Source organism: Rhincodon typus, chromosome 14 (genome assembly GCF_021869965.1).
Source record: "Rhincodon typus isolate 14 chromosome 14, sRhiTyp1.1, whole genome shotgun sequence".
In the NCBI taxonomy this organism is placed as follows: Eukaryota; Metazoa; Chordata; class Chondrichthyes; order Orectolobiformes; family Rhincodontidae; genus Rhincodon; species Rhincodon typus.
The window spans coordinates 38018616-38037715 of NC_063345.1; the positions used below are offsets into that span (position 1 = coordinate 38018616).

The following is a 19100-nucleotide window of genomic DNA, read 5'->3' on the forward strand; positions in this document are numbered from 1 at the left end:
TGCTTGGCCTGCTGTATTCATCCAGCTCTACACCTTGTTATCTCAGATTCTCCAGCATCTGCAGTTCCTATTATCTCTGATACAGTTTTAGGTGTTTTGTGCATGAATTTCCTATTGAATAGTTGTTGTTATTATTGTTGTTACTGAGGACATTTTTTTCCCCTCATTCAGGCTTAAGATTGCTATTTGTCAAAGCAGATTTGTTTCCTCTTTAATAGAGTTCGCAGATTGTAGTGGTGACTCATTGCAGAGAGAAAAAGAATTCATTGAATTTCTAAATATCATCATTAGAACTCAAGAATTTCTACAGGTAAGAACACTGGAAGCACTGAAAGAACATGTTGAGAAAAGTAGGCACCTGCTTTTGTAAACTGAAGACAAGAAAGGCAATCATTAGGAACTATGTCATTGCTTGGCTTTCATCATCTGATGCGTGTCTGAAAGTATCAAGAAGTGACAAGTGGTAGTCATGCAGTTTTTGTATATTACACATTTTTCTTGTGTTAGATGATCACAACTAGCATGCAGCCATTGGGGCTCCGAGATAAGCTTTCTCTTGTCCATTAAGGTGCAGTTATTCATATGAACCTCTCAAGCTACAAGATTAGATTTTATGGTACTTTGATCAACAATTGGAATTTCTACTTTTATGGCATAAAAAGTCAAATATCCAAGCTTGCTGATGACAAAATTTTGCAGTATTGTAGACAGTGTTGAGGACAGTACAAAATTACAACAGGATATTAATTGATTAGGTGAATGAGAAAAGCTGTGGCAGATGGATTTTAATATAAGCAAGTGTGAGGCTATCCATTTTGGACCTAAAAAGGAAAGATCAGGTTTTTTCAGAAGGCACAGAGTTTAATACAGTGAATGTCCAATGAGATTTGGGGGTTCAGGTGCATAGCTCTTTGAGATGCCACAAGTAGATACAGAAAATAGCCAAAAGGCTAATGGAATCCTTACCTTCATGTGAAAGGGCTGAAGTTTGGGATACAGAAGTTATGCTGCAGTTATACAAAATCCTGGTTGGACCCCTTTAGAGTGTGAGTAGATCTGGGCACCATTCTCTAGAATTCAGAAGGTTAAGGGTAATCTAATCGAAGTCCTCAGAAGATCAACATGGGAAGACAGGGTAGATAAACTATTTCCACTGATTGAAGATTCTAGAACCAAAGGCATAGACTAAGTATTTGGGCCAGGCTATTCAGGAGAGATGTTAGAAATCACATCAACATGCAAAGAGTGGTAGAGATTTGGAACTCTTTTTCAAATGGCAGTCAATGCTAATTTAATTGTTCAATTAATTCTGAGACAACTTTTTTATTAAGCAACGGTATCGAGGGATATGGGCTGAAGGCAGGCATATGGAATTAGATCAGCCACAATCTTAGATCTTAGAATCCCAACAATATGGAAACAGACCATTTGGCCCAATGAGTCCACACCGACCTACTGAGCATCCAACCTAGACCCATCCCCCACCTTATCCCTGCATTTCCCCTGGTTAATGCGCCTAACCTACACATCCCTGAACATTTTGGGTAATTTAGCATGGCCAATCCACCTAACTTGCTCAATGAACAGTGGAGGAAACCGGAACAACTGGTGGAAACCCGTGCAAACATGGGCAGAATGTGTAAACTCTACACAGGCTGTTGCCCGAGGGTGGAATTGAACCCGGGTCCCTGGCACTGTGAGGCAGCAGTGCTAACAACCACTGAGCCACTGTGTCGCTCCATTCTTATGGAATGGAAGAGCAGAGCAGGATTGGTGGGTGCTGAATAGCCTATTCCTGTACCTATCTTCCTATGTACTTGTACACTAATGTGTTTATATCACAACTAGACCTTTTGATTATATCATGGCAATGCTAATCACAACTGTTGCAGGTGTATACTGAAAGATGGTATACAGAGAAAACAGGCACTCTGGTCTGAAAATTGATGAGGTTTCTGGCATGTGATTGGGAAAAATTACATTGAGAGTTCTTACTATGTTGAGATTTTTGAGAGTTGGATGGATGCTACAAAATAAATTGCGTATGTCTGTTTGACCACAATTAAACCATAGGAAGTGCAATTTAAGGTTTCTGTACATTGCTGCATTTCTTCACCAGGGACTTAACAATCATTTTGCAATATTTTAACATGGTCCTAGAAAAATTTTGATCTTCCTTTCCCATTACTTAAAACCATCTTATTTAGTTACTATCAGAATATGTTTGAGCATTTGTTCTGGATTAGAGTCAAAGAACAAGTTGCTGGTGGAGGTGGGATTATTGCAAATTTGATACTTCAAATTGTGATGCAATTGTTTTTCAGGAAGGATTTTCATGCTGTGAGGATTTTGTGTTCAAGAGCTTATCTCTTTATGATAGTTTGTGGTGTAGCTCTCAGATCCTTGCCTTACTCACAAGGATTTCCCCAAGCACAGGTAGGTAGCTATTTTACGTTTTTGGGAGGTGAACTTGTTCTTGGTTTATTTCTGCCACTTATTTTTCTGATATGCAGTACTTCACAGCTGCTAAATTTTATTTACAGCTAGTTTTCTTCAATCTAATTTTGAAGTTTGAGCTGATTTATCTGATTCAACTGCATTTCTGATCTGCTAATTATTCCAATTTACATTGACGATTTGGATTCAGAGACACAATGTAAATCAGAAACCATAAAGTCCCCAACAACAAACCTCAATTTCTGCACCTAGTACCTCCTATTTCTCTGCAGCTAATTTCTTTATCCATTTTCAACTTTTAGCAGCACTGAGTTCTTTTTTAGAAATCTAAATCTCCTAGAAATTTATTTTCTGCAGAGTGCTTGGAATGTCACTTTCTCAAAATGAAGGAGATTGGTTAGGTAGCTCTTCTCTATCTGGATTCACATTTTGGATTATCATAAATGTAATTCTCAAATTTATTCAAGATTATTGCATTATTTCACAAAGTAAGTAGTTTCCACAGCTGTTTTGTCACTTGTTTTGAAAATAGGAATTGAAGTAACTTCTCTCTTATGTGAGATAAGTAGATTTTATACCAGATAAATACTTGTTTGAACCCTTCAAGTTGTCTTTACCTCCTTTATTGTTAGCCATTAATGAGAGAAATATAAAACAATAGCAGGTGTAGACCATTTGTCCCTTTTGAGTTGTACTGCCATTTGGAAGGGGAGCCTAGCAGGGAAGAAGGAGGAGTAACAATGGCAGTACTTTCTGGGGATAATTTGGGAGGCACAGCAGAAATCCATCCCAAGGAAGAAACATACCAAAGGGAGGACGAGGCAACCATGGCTGACAATGAAGTTGGAAACGGCACAAAGCAAAAGAAAAATCTTATAATGTGGTGAAGATTATTGGGATGCCTTTAAAAACTAGCAGAGGACAACTGAAGAAGCAATAAAGGGGGAGAAGATGAAATAACGAGAATGAGCTAGCTAGTAATATAAAAGAGGGCACAAGCCGAGAATGAAGGGCCGATGCTTTAGATGAGGATGAAATGAGATGAGAAATTTCTTCAGCAAGAGGGTGGTGAATCCATGAAACTCATCGCCCACAGAAGGCTATGAGTGTACTTATAACAGAGATAGATAGGTTCTTGATTCAGAAGAACATGAAAGTTACAGGGGGGTCAGGCAGGAGAATATGGTTCAGAAACATATCAGCCATGATTGAATGATGGAGCATACCTAATGGGCTGAATGGCCTAATTCTGCTGCTCTAGTTATTGGTTTTAATTAGACTATAGATGAACTCAACATGACATCAATTACACTTTTCTGTCAGCTCATTTTAAAGTTTGACTTCAATTATTCCAGGTATGGTCTTACCAAGGCCCTATGCAACTGCAGCAAGCCATACCAGCACGTGCACTCAAATGGTCTTACTATGAATGCCAACATATGATTTGCCTTCTTTACCGCTTATTGAACCTGCAAGCTTACTTTCAGTGACTGGTGTACAAGGAGATCATATCTTGTTGCACCACCCCTTTCCCCAAGCTAATGCCATTCAGACAATCTGTCTTCCAGTTTTTGATAACAAAGTGAATGACCTGACACTTACGCACACTATACGTCATCTTGCACGCAACTGTCTACTCACTCCAAATCACTGAATCATCTCTGCATCCACCTGACATTTCACCCTCCCACCCAGTTTCGTGTTGTCTACTATGAGATATTACATATAGTTCCCTCATTTAAATCATTAATGTATTTTGTGAATAGCTGTGTTCCAAGCACTGATCCCTGCAGTACCCCACTAGTCACTGGCTTCAGAAAAAGACCCATTACTCCTACTGTTGTTTCTTGTTTCCTGTCTGTCAAGCAGTTCTCTATCCATGTCAATACACTACCCCAAACGCATGCCCTTTAGTTTTAAATGCTAATCTCTTGTCTGGGACCTAATTGAAAGCTTCTGAAAGTCCAAGTAAACCATATCCACTGGCTCCCATTTACACCCTTGCAAAATTCCAACAGATTTTCAAGCATGATTTCCATTAAATAAATCCTTGCTGACTGTTAGATCCTGTCACTCTTTTCCCCATGCTCTGCTATTAAATCTTTTATGATGGATTTTGGTATGTTCCCTACTACTGCTGTCAGGCTAGCTAGACTATAATTCCCTGTTTTTCCATACCATCTTTTTTGAATAGTGGGGTTATAGTAACCACCCTTCAGATGTAGGAACTGTTTCACAGTCTGTAGAATCTTCAAAGTGACCACCAATGCATCTATTATTTATAGGACCACTTTCTGAGCATATAATTTATTGGCCTTTAATCCTAGCAATTTCCCCAACACCATTCCCCACTAACACATACCTACATAAGCTTTTACATTCAGTTGTACGTTCCTGCAAGCTTACCCCTGCACTCTATTTTTCCCCTTCTTAATCAATCCTTTTGTCCTCCTTTCTGCAATCTATCTCCATTACTCCATTTCTCATCCATGGAACCCTTCTTGTAAATTTCTTCTCCACTTTCTCTAATGCATTCCCATTGAGCCATTGTGCCATTGTGCCATTGTCAGGAACAGTGGGTAGCACTGTTGCCTCTCGGCGCCAGGGACACATGTTCGATTCCAGCATTGGGTGATTGTGCAAACTCCACATAGACATTCTCTCTGTGTTCATGTGGGATTCCTCCAGATGCACTGGTTTCCTCACACAGTCCAAAGATGTGTTGTGTGGACTGGCCAGGCTACATTTCCCTGCCATGTCCAGGGTTGTGTGGGCCATGTGGATTAGTCATGGTAAATGCATGGTTAACTATGGGGATGTGATGGAGGGGGTGCTCTTTGTAAGTTCAGTGCAGACTTAATTGGCTGAATATCACTCAACTATTGTGTAGAGGAGCTGTATGTTGACATACTAACATGAATATAAAAATCTTGAAAACAGGAAATAAGATCTAAAGAAGCACATTTGTGCTATTTGTGAGATTTTTTAATATCTCCAGTGACATTGTATAAAGTGTCAGGTTTCATTAAAACAGCATGGTTAACTAAGAATTATAAGTAATATAATGCACAGATTTTTTTTCAGTATTGAAGAGGGGAAGCAACCTGGGGATCTCTGGAACATGCAGAAGTTGAGATTCTATAGTGTTGTATTGCGTGGAAATATCTAAGACCTTTAAGACCATATAGAAGTCCAATTAGGCCATTTGGCCCATCAAGTCTGTTCTCTCATTCAATCATTGCTGATATGTTTCTTAACCCCATTCTCCTGCCTTCTCCCTGTAACCCTTGACTCCCTTACTAACCAAGAACCTATCCCTGTTCAAATACACTCAATGGGCTTGGGTTCAACAGATTAACCATTCTCTAGCTGAAGGAATTCCTCTCAGTACTGTTGAGTCCTAGTCTCTCTTCTCCATGTCCACGCTATCCAGCCTCTCTGTATTCTGTCAGTTTCAATTAGATGCCCCTCATCCTTCTATACTCCATTTCAGTATAGACCCAGAATCCTCAACTGCACCCTGCATGACAAGCTTTCATCACCGGGATCATTCTTGCGAATCTCCTGTGGACTCCCTCCAGTGCCACCACCTCTTTCCCTAGAAAAGGGGCCTAAAACTGCTCACAATGTTCCAAATGCAGCCTGACCAGAGCCTTGTACAGCCTCAACAGTACATCTCTGCAATTGTATTCTAGTCCTCTTGAAATTAATGCCAATATTGCATTTGCCTTCCTAACTGTCAAATGATCCTGTGTATTAACCTTCAGAAAAACCTGAAAATAGTCTAAGGCAATTTACAAATGTTGAAAGGGAGGGGCCAGTGTTTGGAAGTAATGAAAGCAGTAGAGGTATAAGACAGTAATGCATTGTAGTTCAGGGATAAAAGTGTACTATGAAGGGTCTTGGGATCTAGATTGAAAACAATTCCTTGACCCAGTAAAGCCATTCTGACATTATTTTAAAATAATGATCTTTTAACAGCCTTGTGAAGAGTACCTGTAAAATGTGAAAATTTGATAATTTATTTCTTTCTAGAATTAAGCAATTGGCCTCTGGTTATTTGCATGGTGGCATTTGGAAGTTCCAATATTTTAAATTTTTTTTTTTTGAAAACCTTTCTACGCTCTAACCTGTCTTTCTTAAATAGTTCTTATGAGTGTCAAAATATTGTTCACATTGTTTTGTACAATTGCAGATATGATTTCTTTTTATTTTGATCCATTAATGAAGCTGTTCTTCACTTCCTCAATTTATTTTAAGGTAAGGAGACGTCTGTTTATTTACTCCCTCTTGATTTTCCCTTGAAAGAGTGTTCATTAACTGTGATTTCTGTGTTTTCTGTTACCAAAAAGGATATTTTAAGCCACCTTAGCATAAATAGAAATACTGCTTTTTTTAAAAAATGTGTAGGTCTTGTTGACAATTGCATAGTGTTAAAAACCATGAGTATGCTTCAGAATAGTAACTTTGTTTTTATTTTGCCTTCCTGAATATCCATTTTCAGCAGTCTTTTTCTGAAATACTCTTCAAATTGTTGGTTAGCTACCTAATCCAGACGCTTCTTTAATCACTTTTGTTGTGTTTGCCAAACCTTTGCTTCACATCCGTTGAAATTTTGTTCTTTAGCCATTTGATTATCTTCAGTTATTTTGAAATTAAGTTAGTGGGTTTTTTATTGTTTTGATTTCCATTTGCTGGATATGCTAGATTCTTGCCCACTGCTCAGGGATGCAGGAATTTGAATGTGTTGCTTTGTTATTGTACACAAAAAAATCCAGAAAAAGGAAAAGATAAAATATCTTATCAATCCATCATCTATTCCCTCACATGCGCATGCACACACATATATGCACACAGATACATGTTTATGTACACATATGTTGGAAAATATCATCTCCAACACACCCACAATTTGCCAGGTATCTTTTAAAGGAAAAGGAATTGTTTTTCAGCTTTTTCTTTCTTACCCAAGACTTAAAGATACTTAAATACTTGAGAATGGTGAAAGAACCTGTAGTGCTTGTAACCTGAAGGCAGGACCAATTAAGCTAAGGGTCAGCTAGAATGAGAGTGAGTTTTGCCTCGGCTGGTGGAATAACATTGTATTTTTATTCTTTGATTTAAGGGGTAGCGGGAAATAGCTGCATTATGCTACAAAGATAATTCAGAGTTAATTGTTAATTTTCATGTAAAATGATACAGTTTGTTGATTTACTTTAAACTTTGTTTTGCCAGATGCTTTTCAGTAACTTTTCATAAAGGCGTGTATGCCTATGCTGGCATGAGATAACTGAAGCAGAACTAACGAATAATTTCATTTTTGCCATTGTTGGGTAATACTGTTGTTTAAGCAGTCATTTGGCAGTGAATATGAACTAAAATTAGTAGTTATGGGAGATGAAATTGAGATTGTCCCACTGTGGACCTGTGAAATTTATTGCAACAGTTACATATTTTCCTTAAAATTTACAAATATGTTTATATGGAAAAACCAACAGTGATGCACATTTCCCTATAATGTAGTTTGCTATGAGTTCAGAATGCGTTTAAGCATTCTTTTCTACTGATTTGGTGGCTTGCAGCAACCCTAAGGAGTTAATCATTGTAAAATTATTTTGGATGCAAGACTGAAACTCTCTTACCGTTGGGTAGTTTTGATGTCTGCAGAGATCTTGCATTCAGATATTTACTATGGGAGGTGTGTAAATGCACTTTGGAGTGATGTATATCTTCAAGGATAGCACTAATTTGGTAAGATGTCAGAGAAATTTAAAAATCTTCCTTGTGCATGCAAAATATGAGCCATCTGCACTTTCAAAGGATGCAGTGTACTACCTCTGTTTTCTGATGAGAAAACATTAGGTAGGAGAGCAAGTTCTTGGAAGAACAGAATTTACAAAACAATAGAGATAGATTAAACAAGTGGGGCAAGAAAATGGCAGATAGTGTACAATTAGGAAAAATCTGGGGCAGTCCACTTTGCTAGAAGACTAGAAAAGCAGATTTTATTTTTAATTGGCAACACTGCACAATCCTGTGGTATAGAAGGAGCTGGACACGCTTGTGCACGAACTATAAAAGTTTGGTATTCATGTCCAGCAAGCAATCAGGAAAGTAAATCTAATGTTGGCCTTTTTTACAAGGAGAATGAAATATAAAAGTGGGAAAGCCTTGCCACACATGTACAGGGCATTAGTGAGTCTACACCAAGAGTACTGTGTACTGTTTTGTTCTCTTCATTTGAAGTGGGATATACTCACATTAGGAGCAGGTTAGCAAAGGTCCACTACACTCGGGGCGGCACGGTGGCTCAGTGGTGAGCACTGCTGCCTCACAGCGTCAGGGACCCGGGTTCGATTCCACCCTCGGGCGACTGTCTGTGTGGAGTTTGTACATTCTCCTCGTGTCTGCGTGGGTTTCCTCCCACAGTCCAAAGATGTGCAGGCTAGGTGGATTGGCCATGCTAAATTTCCCGTAGTGTTCAGGGATGTGTCGGTTAGGTGGGTTATAGGGGGATGGGTCTGGGTGGGATGATCTGTGGGTTGGTGTGGACTTGTTGGGCCGAAGGGCTTGTTTCCACACTGAAGGGATTCTATAAAATAAAAAAATTCTGTTCGACATTGATGGGATGGAAGCATTTTCTTATGAGGAAAGGTTGAGCAGGTAGGGCCGAAGCACATTGAAACTTATAAGAGGGCGAGATGATTTTGTTAAAACATATAACCTGAGAGAGCTTCATAGCATAAGTGCTAAGAGGGTGTTTCCCTTAGGTAAGGAATTTGGAATTAGGGAACACAGTTTCAGAATAAGGAGATCTCAATTTAAAATTGAGGAGAAATTTGTTCCGAGGGTTGTCCAACTTTGGAATTTTCTTTCCTACATCTTTGAATATTCTAGGCTGGGTTACAGATTCTTTATTCACAAGAGAGTCAGAGATCCGACACGAAAGTGAAGTTAAGGCCACAGAAAATCCAGCCATGATCTTAATGAATGGCAGAGCAGTTTTGCCGGGCCAAAGGGGTGGCTGCTTATTATGTTCTCGTACCCTTCAAATTTCTTGAATTTCTTTGGAGACACAGGTGACCTTTGTGTCCCAAGCCTTCACCTGAAAGTGTCCCTTCGTTCACAGTCTTGTAAGCATTCACCATTAAACACTTCTTGGGTGTCAAGTTGCTTACTGTATACATTGTCTTCATCCTCATTGTGAACACTGGTACCATTCCATGTGTTTCCTTGCAAAACTGTGGCCAGTACTTAGGACATGGCAAGGATATGTGCTCACAATGTTACTATTTATCAGGAATAGGCATCTGTAGTGGAAACAAATATTAATTTGCACAACCATCTGATGCTGGTCTCAAGCAAGGGGCACATTGGAAAAAGAGCACACTTTCTAGATTTCACATGTCTGATGGGAGCATGTATGGATATACGTCTGCAATCAGTGACACAGTTATTAAAAATTGCAGAGGCTTGGTTTGTTAATGCCATTTATTCTTGATGTGGCAACTTCTAAATTTGCTTTTACAGTGGAAATGATGATGGAATAATTTGCTTTTAGAGAACAATGAATCTATAATCCACCTGCTGAATTTTTGTGTGCAGATGATTCTGTTTACAGCTTTGGGATGTTAAAGATGATGGTGGTCATAAACTGTCATTTCAGAACAGTGCATGCAATGGGAGGAGGCTGCAAGTCCACCTGAAACACATGGCAATCTTTAATAGCCTCTGCTGTAAAGCTCCTTTGACTGATGGTTCTTAGTAGTTGGTTGGTATATTTGTATGCCCTGCTTTAGAGTTATCAACAATTGTGAACTATATCCCTCTAGTACAGCCTCTCAGTCTCCCTTTTATATTACCATTTTCTTCCTTCCAGAAACAAGAGAATTACCAAAGGGGTGCAAATAGTGAAAAGCAGGGAGGTAGAGGGTAAATTGGACCCTCTTAGGAAATAGAATGAAGACAGGTGCCAAAAAAATGATGAGACTTTTAATAGTGACTGTAAATATAAGACTTGTCATTTTAAGTTTACTTCAGTATTCACAATACATAGTTTCAAACTAGCATAATAAAAACAGTAAGTAAGACATTAATGACTAAGAAGGGGTCACATTTGTCTCTTGAGAAGCTTCTGATTTCATGTACATGCTGTCACTGAAATGATCTCTTTCCATTTCTATAATTTCACCTGTACCTTAGCCCACCTATTCAAATTCTAATTTCTGCCTTGATTTCCTCCAGACTTGATGACTCCAATACAGAGTAGCTTGGTATTGTCACGACTTGACACCCAGGCCGATGCTTCGGGGACAATGGTATGAATTCTCCCCATAGTCGCTGGTGAAATTTGAATAAACTTAATAAAATCTGGATCTAAAAGCTGTCCTACTGGTGACTATGACACTATTTTTGATTGTTGTAAAAATACAGATCGTTCCCAATGACTTTGAAAAGAAAAATCTTCCATCCTCACCTGGTCTGGCCTACGTATGACTCCAAATTTAAAGCAATGTTGTTGCCTCTTAAATGCCCTTTAAAGCGGCATAATAAACCACTTAGACTTGGTAGTGGTTAGATACAACTCCTAAAAGAAATGAAATAGGATTGACTACCCAGCATTGACCAAGGTTCTGGAAGCAACAATGACTAACCCAACCTTGTCTGCTCTGCAGTGTCCTCCAGACTGACATCCCAGGGCTTACAATCATGGAATTTTACAGTACAGAAGGAGGCCAATCTACACATCATGTCTGTACTGGCTCTTGAAAGACTGATCCACTTAGTCCCATTCTCCAGCCCTATCTCCGTAGCCGCTTAAATTGATCACTTTCAAATATATATTCAGCTCTCTTTTGGAACCACATATGGAATATGCCTCCACCACTCTCGCAGGCAACATGTCACAAATCCTAAAAACTTTTGGAATAAAGAGTTTCTCATCTCACTCTAGCTCCCTTGCTGCTGACCTTGAAATTGAGATCCCTTGTTACTGACATGCCAACTAATGGAAACAGAACATCCTCTATTCTTTTTAAAAAAAAAAAAAAGTTTGTAATTTTGAGCATGTCTATAAGGTCACCTCATAATCTCCTCTACTCCAAAGAGAATAAGCCCAATTTCTCTAATCTTGCCATGTATTTAAGATCCCTCATTCCTGGTATCATTCCAGTAAATCTCCTTTGCACTCTCTCCAAGGTTTTAACATCCTTACTTAAATAAAGTACCCAGAACTGAACACACTACTCCCAATGATTTGTAGAGGTGCAGCATCACTTCCTTGCTTTAATATTCTATTCCTCTATTTATAAACCCTAGGATCCTATAAGCTTTCTTAACAAGTATATGGGCCAAATGCTGGCAAATGGGACTAGATTAATTTAGGATATCTGGTCAGAATAGATGAGTAGGACCAAAGGATCTGTTTCCATGCTGTACAGCTCTGTGACTTAATGATTCTAACTGTTTCAACTTGCCTGGCCAACTTCAAAGAATTATGTCCTGTACTCCTGTATTCTACTCATAGTTGTACGATTGAGTATTTGTTGTCTCTGTTTCTCCTCTCGAATTGCACTACCTGAAATTTCTCCGCATTGAATTTTGTCAGTGTCCCTCTGAAGTTGCTCAGCATTATCCTCGCAATTCACTGTTCTTCCTAGGTTAGTATCATATCCAAATTTAGGGATATTGTCCTGAAACACCCATCTCCAAATCATTTAAAACTCAAAAAACCAAGCCTCCCAACACCAATCCCTGGGGAACACTTTCTATTCATCTCCAATCCAAGAAATGCCCACATACAAACTGTTTCCTATCTTTTAACCAACTTTTAATCCACACTGCCAAGGATCAATCCCAAGCATTATTAATTTGCCTCATTCTGCCACATAGCACAGTGTAGATGCTTTCTGAACGTCCAAATATACAACATCCACAGCACTACCCTCATCCATTGCCTATTCCACCTCATCAAATAACTCAAATCAGTTTGTCACACATGACCTGCCCTTGACAAAGCCATGTTGACTGTCAAGTATTAACTTTTTTTTCTGTAAGTTTATATATCCCTTATCTCACATTATGATCTCCAGCAGTTTTCCCATTATTAACATCAGCTAACAGGTCTGTAGTTAGCTGTGTCATCCTTTGCCCCTTTCTTAAACAACAGCATCACATTTGCAGTCCTGTGTTCCAAGAGGCCTGGAAAATTTCTGTCAGCTGCTTCACATTTTGGTCCCTTACCCCTCTCAACAATCGAGGATGTATCTATCCAGGACTGGTGACCTCTCTACCTGGAATGCTGCCATCCTTTTTAGCACCTCTTCTTTATCTATCACTATACTACTTAGTTGCTCAACACTCACATTTTCAACCAAGCTATTATCACCATTTTCTAATTTGGTAAAAAATAAGCTAAGTACTCATTTAGGGTCTGGCAGAAATACTTTGCTTCAGTAGGCAGCTCACCCAGCTTATTCCTTATGGGCTCCACTCTATCCTTCACCAGTCTTTCACTATTAATTTGTTTGAAGGACATTTTTCTATTTGTTTCAATGCAGTGTGACATCCTTTCCTTCTGATTCCTCTAAGCCTTTCTTTTTCCAGCCTTAGTCTCTCTCCTGCATTTGAGATACTCTTTCTGATTTCTGTTGCTATTGTTATTCCAGAATGAATTTTATGCCTCCTTTTTCTTCTTTATTTTCTGATAAGTATCCTTACTCATCCAAGGTGCTCCAGCTTTGGATTGCCCGTATTTATTTCTCATGAATATGTACCTAGCTTGCAATCTATTCATCTCTCTTTTGAAAATCTCCCATTTTTCATCTACCGTTTTATCCGAAATGTATTTCTAATTAACTGTTCCAGTTCAACTTTTAAATATCTAAAATCTGCCCTTTTACAGTTTGGTATTTGAATCATTGACTGATTTTTATTCTTTACCAGCTTAGTATTGAAACTTATATTAAGATTGCTGTTTCCTAAATGCTCCCCAAATCTGACATACTCTACTTGGCCTGCTTGACTTCCTAGATCCAGTACAGCTCCCTCCCTGGTAGGACTGAAATGTACTGTTCCAAAAAGTTATCCTGCACACATTGAAGGAATTTCTCCCTTTCTGTACCTCACACTCTATCTTTTTCCCAATCTACGCACAGGTAATTGAAATTACCAACTACCACAACCCTACTTTTCCTCATTTCCATAATTTGCCTTCAAATCGTCTCTTTTATTTCTTCCCCACTATTTGAAGTCAATAAAAGTACCCAGCAAGATCACTGCTCCTTTACTGTTCCTCACTTCCAACCATACAGATTCTAATTCAGGAAATGCATCTCGTTCAAGGGCAATATATCTTTGACCAAGACTGCTACACATCCTCCCCTTTTACCCACGGTGTTTTTACTAAAATCCGTTTAACCCGGAATGTCAAGTATCCAGTCCTGTCTGGCTTGAGCCACATTTCTGTCAATGCTACGATGTCATATCCTCCAGAGCAATTTCTGCTACCAGTTTTCCAATTTTGTTCATGATTGTTCAATGTATTTCCATACATAAAATTTAACCCTGTCCTTATCTCTTCCTTGCCATTAGAAGGTGACCATTTCCTTGTTCACTGTCAACAATCAAGCCTTCCCTCACTTCTTTTCGCCGTTCCCTATCTTTCTTTTTGCCTTTGCTGATACTTCCAAAACTAGGCCCATTAGTCAACTCACCCTTACAAGTTTTAATCCACACCCACTACATTATTTACTCCCTGAGCCAGGAGATTAGTTCCACTTCTGCTCAGATGAAGCTCATCCCTTCTGAACAACTTTCTTCTTTCCCAAAAGTGACCCCAGTGATCCAAAAATCTAAACCCTTCCCTTCTGCACCATCTCTCAAGCCCCGATTTCCCTTCCTTGATATGCTTTTGTGTAAATGATGCAGCATGTAGCACAATTAGTATTTGTGACATTACTACCCTGTAGGTCCTGTGTTTTAATCTACTCCTAACTCCTGATATTGATCGTGCAAGTCCTTCATGCTATCCCTCCCTATGTTGTTAGCACCCACATGAACCACAACTACTGGTCGTTCACCCTCCCTTTCTAGAAGTTTATCCAGCTAAGCCCTTGGACCCAGGAGACAACAGACTATACAGGACTTACAATCTTGGCTGCAAATTAGACTGTCTATCCCTTGAGTTATTGAGTCAGCCACGACTACAACCTTTCTACTCTGCCTAACAGTCTCACTCTTTTCCCAGAATATCCTTGGGCAGCATTTTCCCTCGTGACATCCATCCTCTATTAAGTCGTATCGCTTGCTAAAATTTCATACCTGTAAGACAGTTCCAAGGACAACCAAGTTTCCTGGACTTGTCTCCTTTCCTTTTGGCAAATGGTCACCCACTCATTTGCCATTTCTGTACTCGTCCTTGCCTGCCTATCATGCAAATGCTCCCCCACTCTCTGGTATGACTATTCCAGAAACCTATCTCCTTGTGTGGAGTGCATTGAGGAGAGTCACTACTCTAACTGAATCACATGTTGTTCAAAGAGTGCAAATGTGACATCCTGGATGTCCTGTAGATTGAAAACCACTGACAGTTTACAAGCTACACACATCTGCTTTCCCAGAGACCCTGCCATCTTTGCAGATCAAGATGATGCACACTGCTTAAGCTCTGTTGTTTCTACGCCACAAATAAATTTTCGAACAGCTCCTTTTCTTTTGGTTCAAAGAGGAGTGAGAGGGGAAAACACAACAGTCATGTATTATTTGGGGCTTCACCATTCTTTGACACCAGGTTCCCCATAATCCCTTCTGAGATGTGGTGCGTGAGCCAACTTCTGTCAGAGTCCTCCCCAGTTGCTTCTCACTCCTGCCCTTTGTTGGATGCTGTTCCTCCTGCTGACCACCAGGTCCTCCATGATTCCCTTCTCAGTCATGGTGAGTGAGCCGACTTCTCCCAGAGTCCTCACCAGTCGTTTCTCACAGTTGCCCTTATTTGGAAAGACAGATTTGGAGAGCTGCCACACAGACTAGGCAGGCTACAGCCTGACAGTCATTTTCATGGAATTATATGTTCCTTCAATGACACTGACATCACCATCCTTGAGTCCCCTGTCCCAATGACAGGACAGACCCACTAGAGGTGTCAACACTGTGGTATACAGTTGAAAGGGAGTTGTCCCGGAAGTCTTCAACATAATTCCGGCCCATGTGAAGTCTCACAGCATCAAGTCAAACATGGGCAAGGAAGCTTGCTGGTTACCACCCAATGCTTTCTTTCAGCTGATGAATCCATTCTCCATGTTAAACTATCAAGCCAGGGGAATCAACTTTGACTCAAAGAAGAGTGCAGGAGAGCATGCCAGGAGCAACACCAGGCATGTCTTTAAAGAAACAGGTGTCAACTTGGTAAAAGTAAAATGCAGAAAAACTTGAATGCTAAACATTGGAAGCAGCCTGCAATAGACAGGGCTCAGCAATCTGACAACCAACAGATCAGATGTAAGCTCTGCACATCATGTTGCACCCAGTTGTGAATGGTGGTGGACACTTGAACAATCCACTGGGGGAGGAAACACTAAATATCCCGATAACACTGCACATCAATGAAAAAGATTAGGCCAAAGCATTTGTAAGTAGCTTCAGCCAGAAGCATTTGATGGAACGGGTTCCAAAGAAGTGTCTCAAAACATTAATTCTGTTTCTGTCTCCACAGATGTTACTAGCCCTGCTGAGTTTCTCTTTCTGTTGGTTTCTGGAGCTTTTACTGCCTAGAATGACGATGGCAGAAAGTACATGCAAACAGCCCCACTTGTAATTTCTCTTCCAGACCATCCACCATCCTAACTTGCAGCTATATTGCCACTCTTCACTCACAGGGTCAAAAACCTGGAACCCTATCCCTGCCAGCACTGTGAGGTAACCCCTGCACCATATGGACTACCGTAGTTCAAGCATACTGCTCACCACTGCCATCTAATGGGCAATAAATACTTCCTCAGTGATGTCCCCATCCTGTGAATGAATTATAATAATATACTTCAAATTGGTCTCCCACAGTCTGCCTTCAGCAAACTTGAGATCACCCAAAGCTGTGCTGCTTGTAGCATCATTTGCACAGAGAATCATTCCCCTATCCCCAGTGCTTACTGAATTCCATTGTTTCCAGTTAAACAATGTCTTGATCGATCAATCATCAGATATTCAAATTCTTGTTCTTGTTTTCTTTTGCCTACATGGCCTTGCGCCTCTATAATTTTGAAATCTTCTCCTCCAGCCCCAGACCACTCCAGGATATCTTTGCTCTTCTAGTCCTAACCTCTTCTGCATTCGTAATTTTAATTGTTTCAATGTTTGTGGGCATGCTGTCAGTTCAAGAGTCCTATGTTTTAAACTATCCTCCCTATCCCTCTGCCTCTTTACCTTGATTTCCTCTTTTAAGACCTACCTTTAAAACTGTGTCTTTGGCCAAGCTTTTGGTCAACTGACCTCATATCTTGCTGTCATACTTTGTTTGATAATGCACTTGTGAAGTACCATAAGTCCTTTTGTTTCAATGAAGGCAGTGTATAAATGTAAGCTGCTGTTACTACGTTAGTATTGTCCTCTTAAGTAGAAAGAGCTTCTCTGCTCATCTTAAACAGAAACAATTGCTCTCAACTCTGCCTCAAATGAAAATATCACATTGCTGGAGTCAGGGAGGGCCCCAGAGGACTGAAAAATTGCTAACGGGACACCCCTGTTTAAAAAGGGAGTAAGGCAAAAGATGGAAAATTACAGGCCGATTAGCCTAGCCTCAGTCGTGGGTAAAATTTTGGAGTCTATTGTAAAAAATGAGATTTCTGAATATTTGGAAGTATATGGTAAAGTAGGGCAAAGTCAGCATGGTTTCATCAAGGGGAGGTCATGCCTGACAAATCTGCTAGAATTCTTCGAGGAAGTAATGAGCAGGGTAGACCACGGAGAGCCAATGGATGTTATCTACCTGGACTTCAAGAAGGCCTTTGACAAGGTGCTGCACAGGAGGCTGCTGAGTAAGATAAGGGCTCATGGTGTTCGAGGCAAGGTGCTAGCATGGATAGAAGATTGGCTGTCTGGCAGAAAGCAGAGAGTGGTGATAAAAGGGTTCGTCTCAGGATGGCAGCCGGTGACAAGTGGTGTTCCGCAAGGGTCAGTGTTGGGACCACAACTTTTCACTTTATACATTAGTGACCTAGATAAAGGAACTGTGGGCATTCTGGTTAAGTTTGCAGACGATACAAAGATAGGTAGAGGGACAGGTAGTATTGAGGAGGTGGGGAGGCTGTAGAAGGATTTGGACAGGTTAGGAGAGTGGGCAAAGAAGTGGCAGATGGAGTACAATGTGGGAAAGTGTGAGGTCATGCACTTTGGTAAGAAGAATAAAAGCATGGACTATTTTCTAAATGGGGAGAAAATTCAGAAGTCTGAAGTGCAAAGAAACTTGGGAGTTCTAGTCCAGGATTCTGTCAAGGTAAACCTGCAGATTGAGTCAGTAGTCAGGAAGGCAAATGCAATGTTGGCATTTATTTTGGGAGGACTTGAATATAAAAGCAGGGATGTACTACTGAGGCTTTATAAGGCTCTGGTCAGGCCACATTTGGAGTATTGTATGCAGTTTTGGGCCCCATATCTCAGGAAGGATGTACTGGCCCTGGAGCGGGTTCAGGGGATGTTCACGAGAATGGTTCCAGGAATAGAAAGCTTAACATATGAGGAACGTTTGAGGACTCTGGGACTATACTCATTGGAGTTTAGAAGGATGATGGGGGAATTCAGTATATTAAAGACTGAGATAGATAGGTTCTTGATTATCAAGGGGATCAAGGGTTACGGGGGGAAAGCGGGAGAATGAGGTTGAGGACCTTATCAGCCATGATTGAATGGTGGAGCAGACTCGATGGGCTAAAGGCCTAATTTCTGCTCCTATGTCATATGGTCTTACATTCCCCAACACTGATCCTTCAGTGTGGTATTGAACATGTGCTGCATTACAAAAGATATGTCAAAATAAACATTAAATTGAGGCCCGTTTTGTCTCTGACCTGGATATGCAGTGCAGTAGTCTGTTGTCCTGGCCAAAGTTTATAAATTAAGTCATGCATTTAACAACAAATCCAGTAATTTTGTCTCCTGGCTGTACAGAGCACATTATTGTGTGTTTCAGTTGTTCTGTTTGAGTATGTACAACTGATTGCAACTCCATGCTGTTAATATAGTTATATTATGAAGGTGGAAATGGGCATTTTTAGCAATGGCACAGATGCATGATTGGAAGTTCATCTTTGGGTCAAATGTTACACCAGGGTTGTGAACAGTTTGGTTTAGTCTCAGAAATTGCCATAGAGAGAGATGATAGTTTCAGTCTTTCTAATGTACAGTTGGAAGGTACTTCTGCTTATTCTGTGCTGGATTTCAGAAAAGGTATTTGATAGTGGCGTAGTTGGCTGGGAAATTTACATGAAGATAGAGATGTAGCGATGATGGCAGGTTTGTGAACTCAGAGAGAGCATGATACAAACCAAAAGAACTGCGGATGCTGTAAATCAGGAACAAAAACAAAGTTGCTGGAAAAGCTCAACAGGTCTGGCAGCATCTGTGGAGGAGAAAACAGAGTTAACGTTTCGGGT

The 19100-nt window shown here is 40.1% G+C and overlaps 1 protein-coding gene across 1 annotated transcript in view; it reads left to right on the forward strand.

The window, feature by feature from the left end:
- cenpi (centromere protein I) overlaps positions 1 to 19100 on the forward strand; it is an 86371-nt gene that overhangs the window by 37027 nt on the left and 30244 nt on the right. The window contains exons 10-12 of the mRNA XM_048605311.1: positions 179 to 310; positions 2325 to 2436; positions 6653 to 6717. Coding sequence (XP_048461268.1) covers positions 179 to 310; positions 2325 to 2436; positions 6653 to 6717 — 309 coding nt within the window. The remainder of the gene's footprint in view (positions 1 to 178; positions 311 to 2324; positions 2437 to 6652; positions 6718 to 19100) is intronic.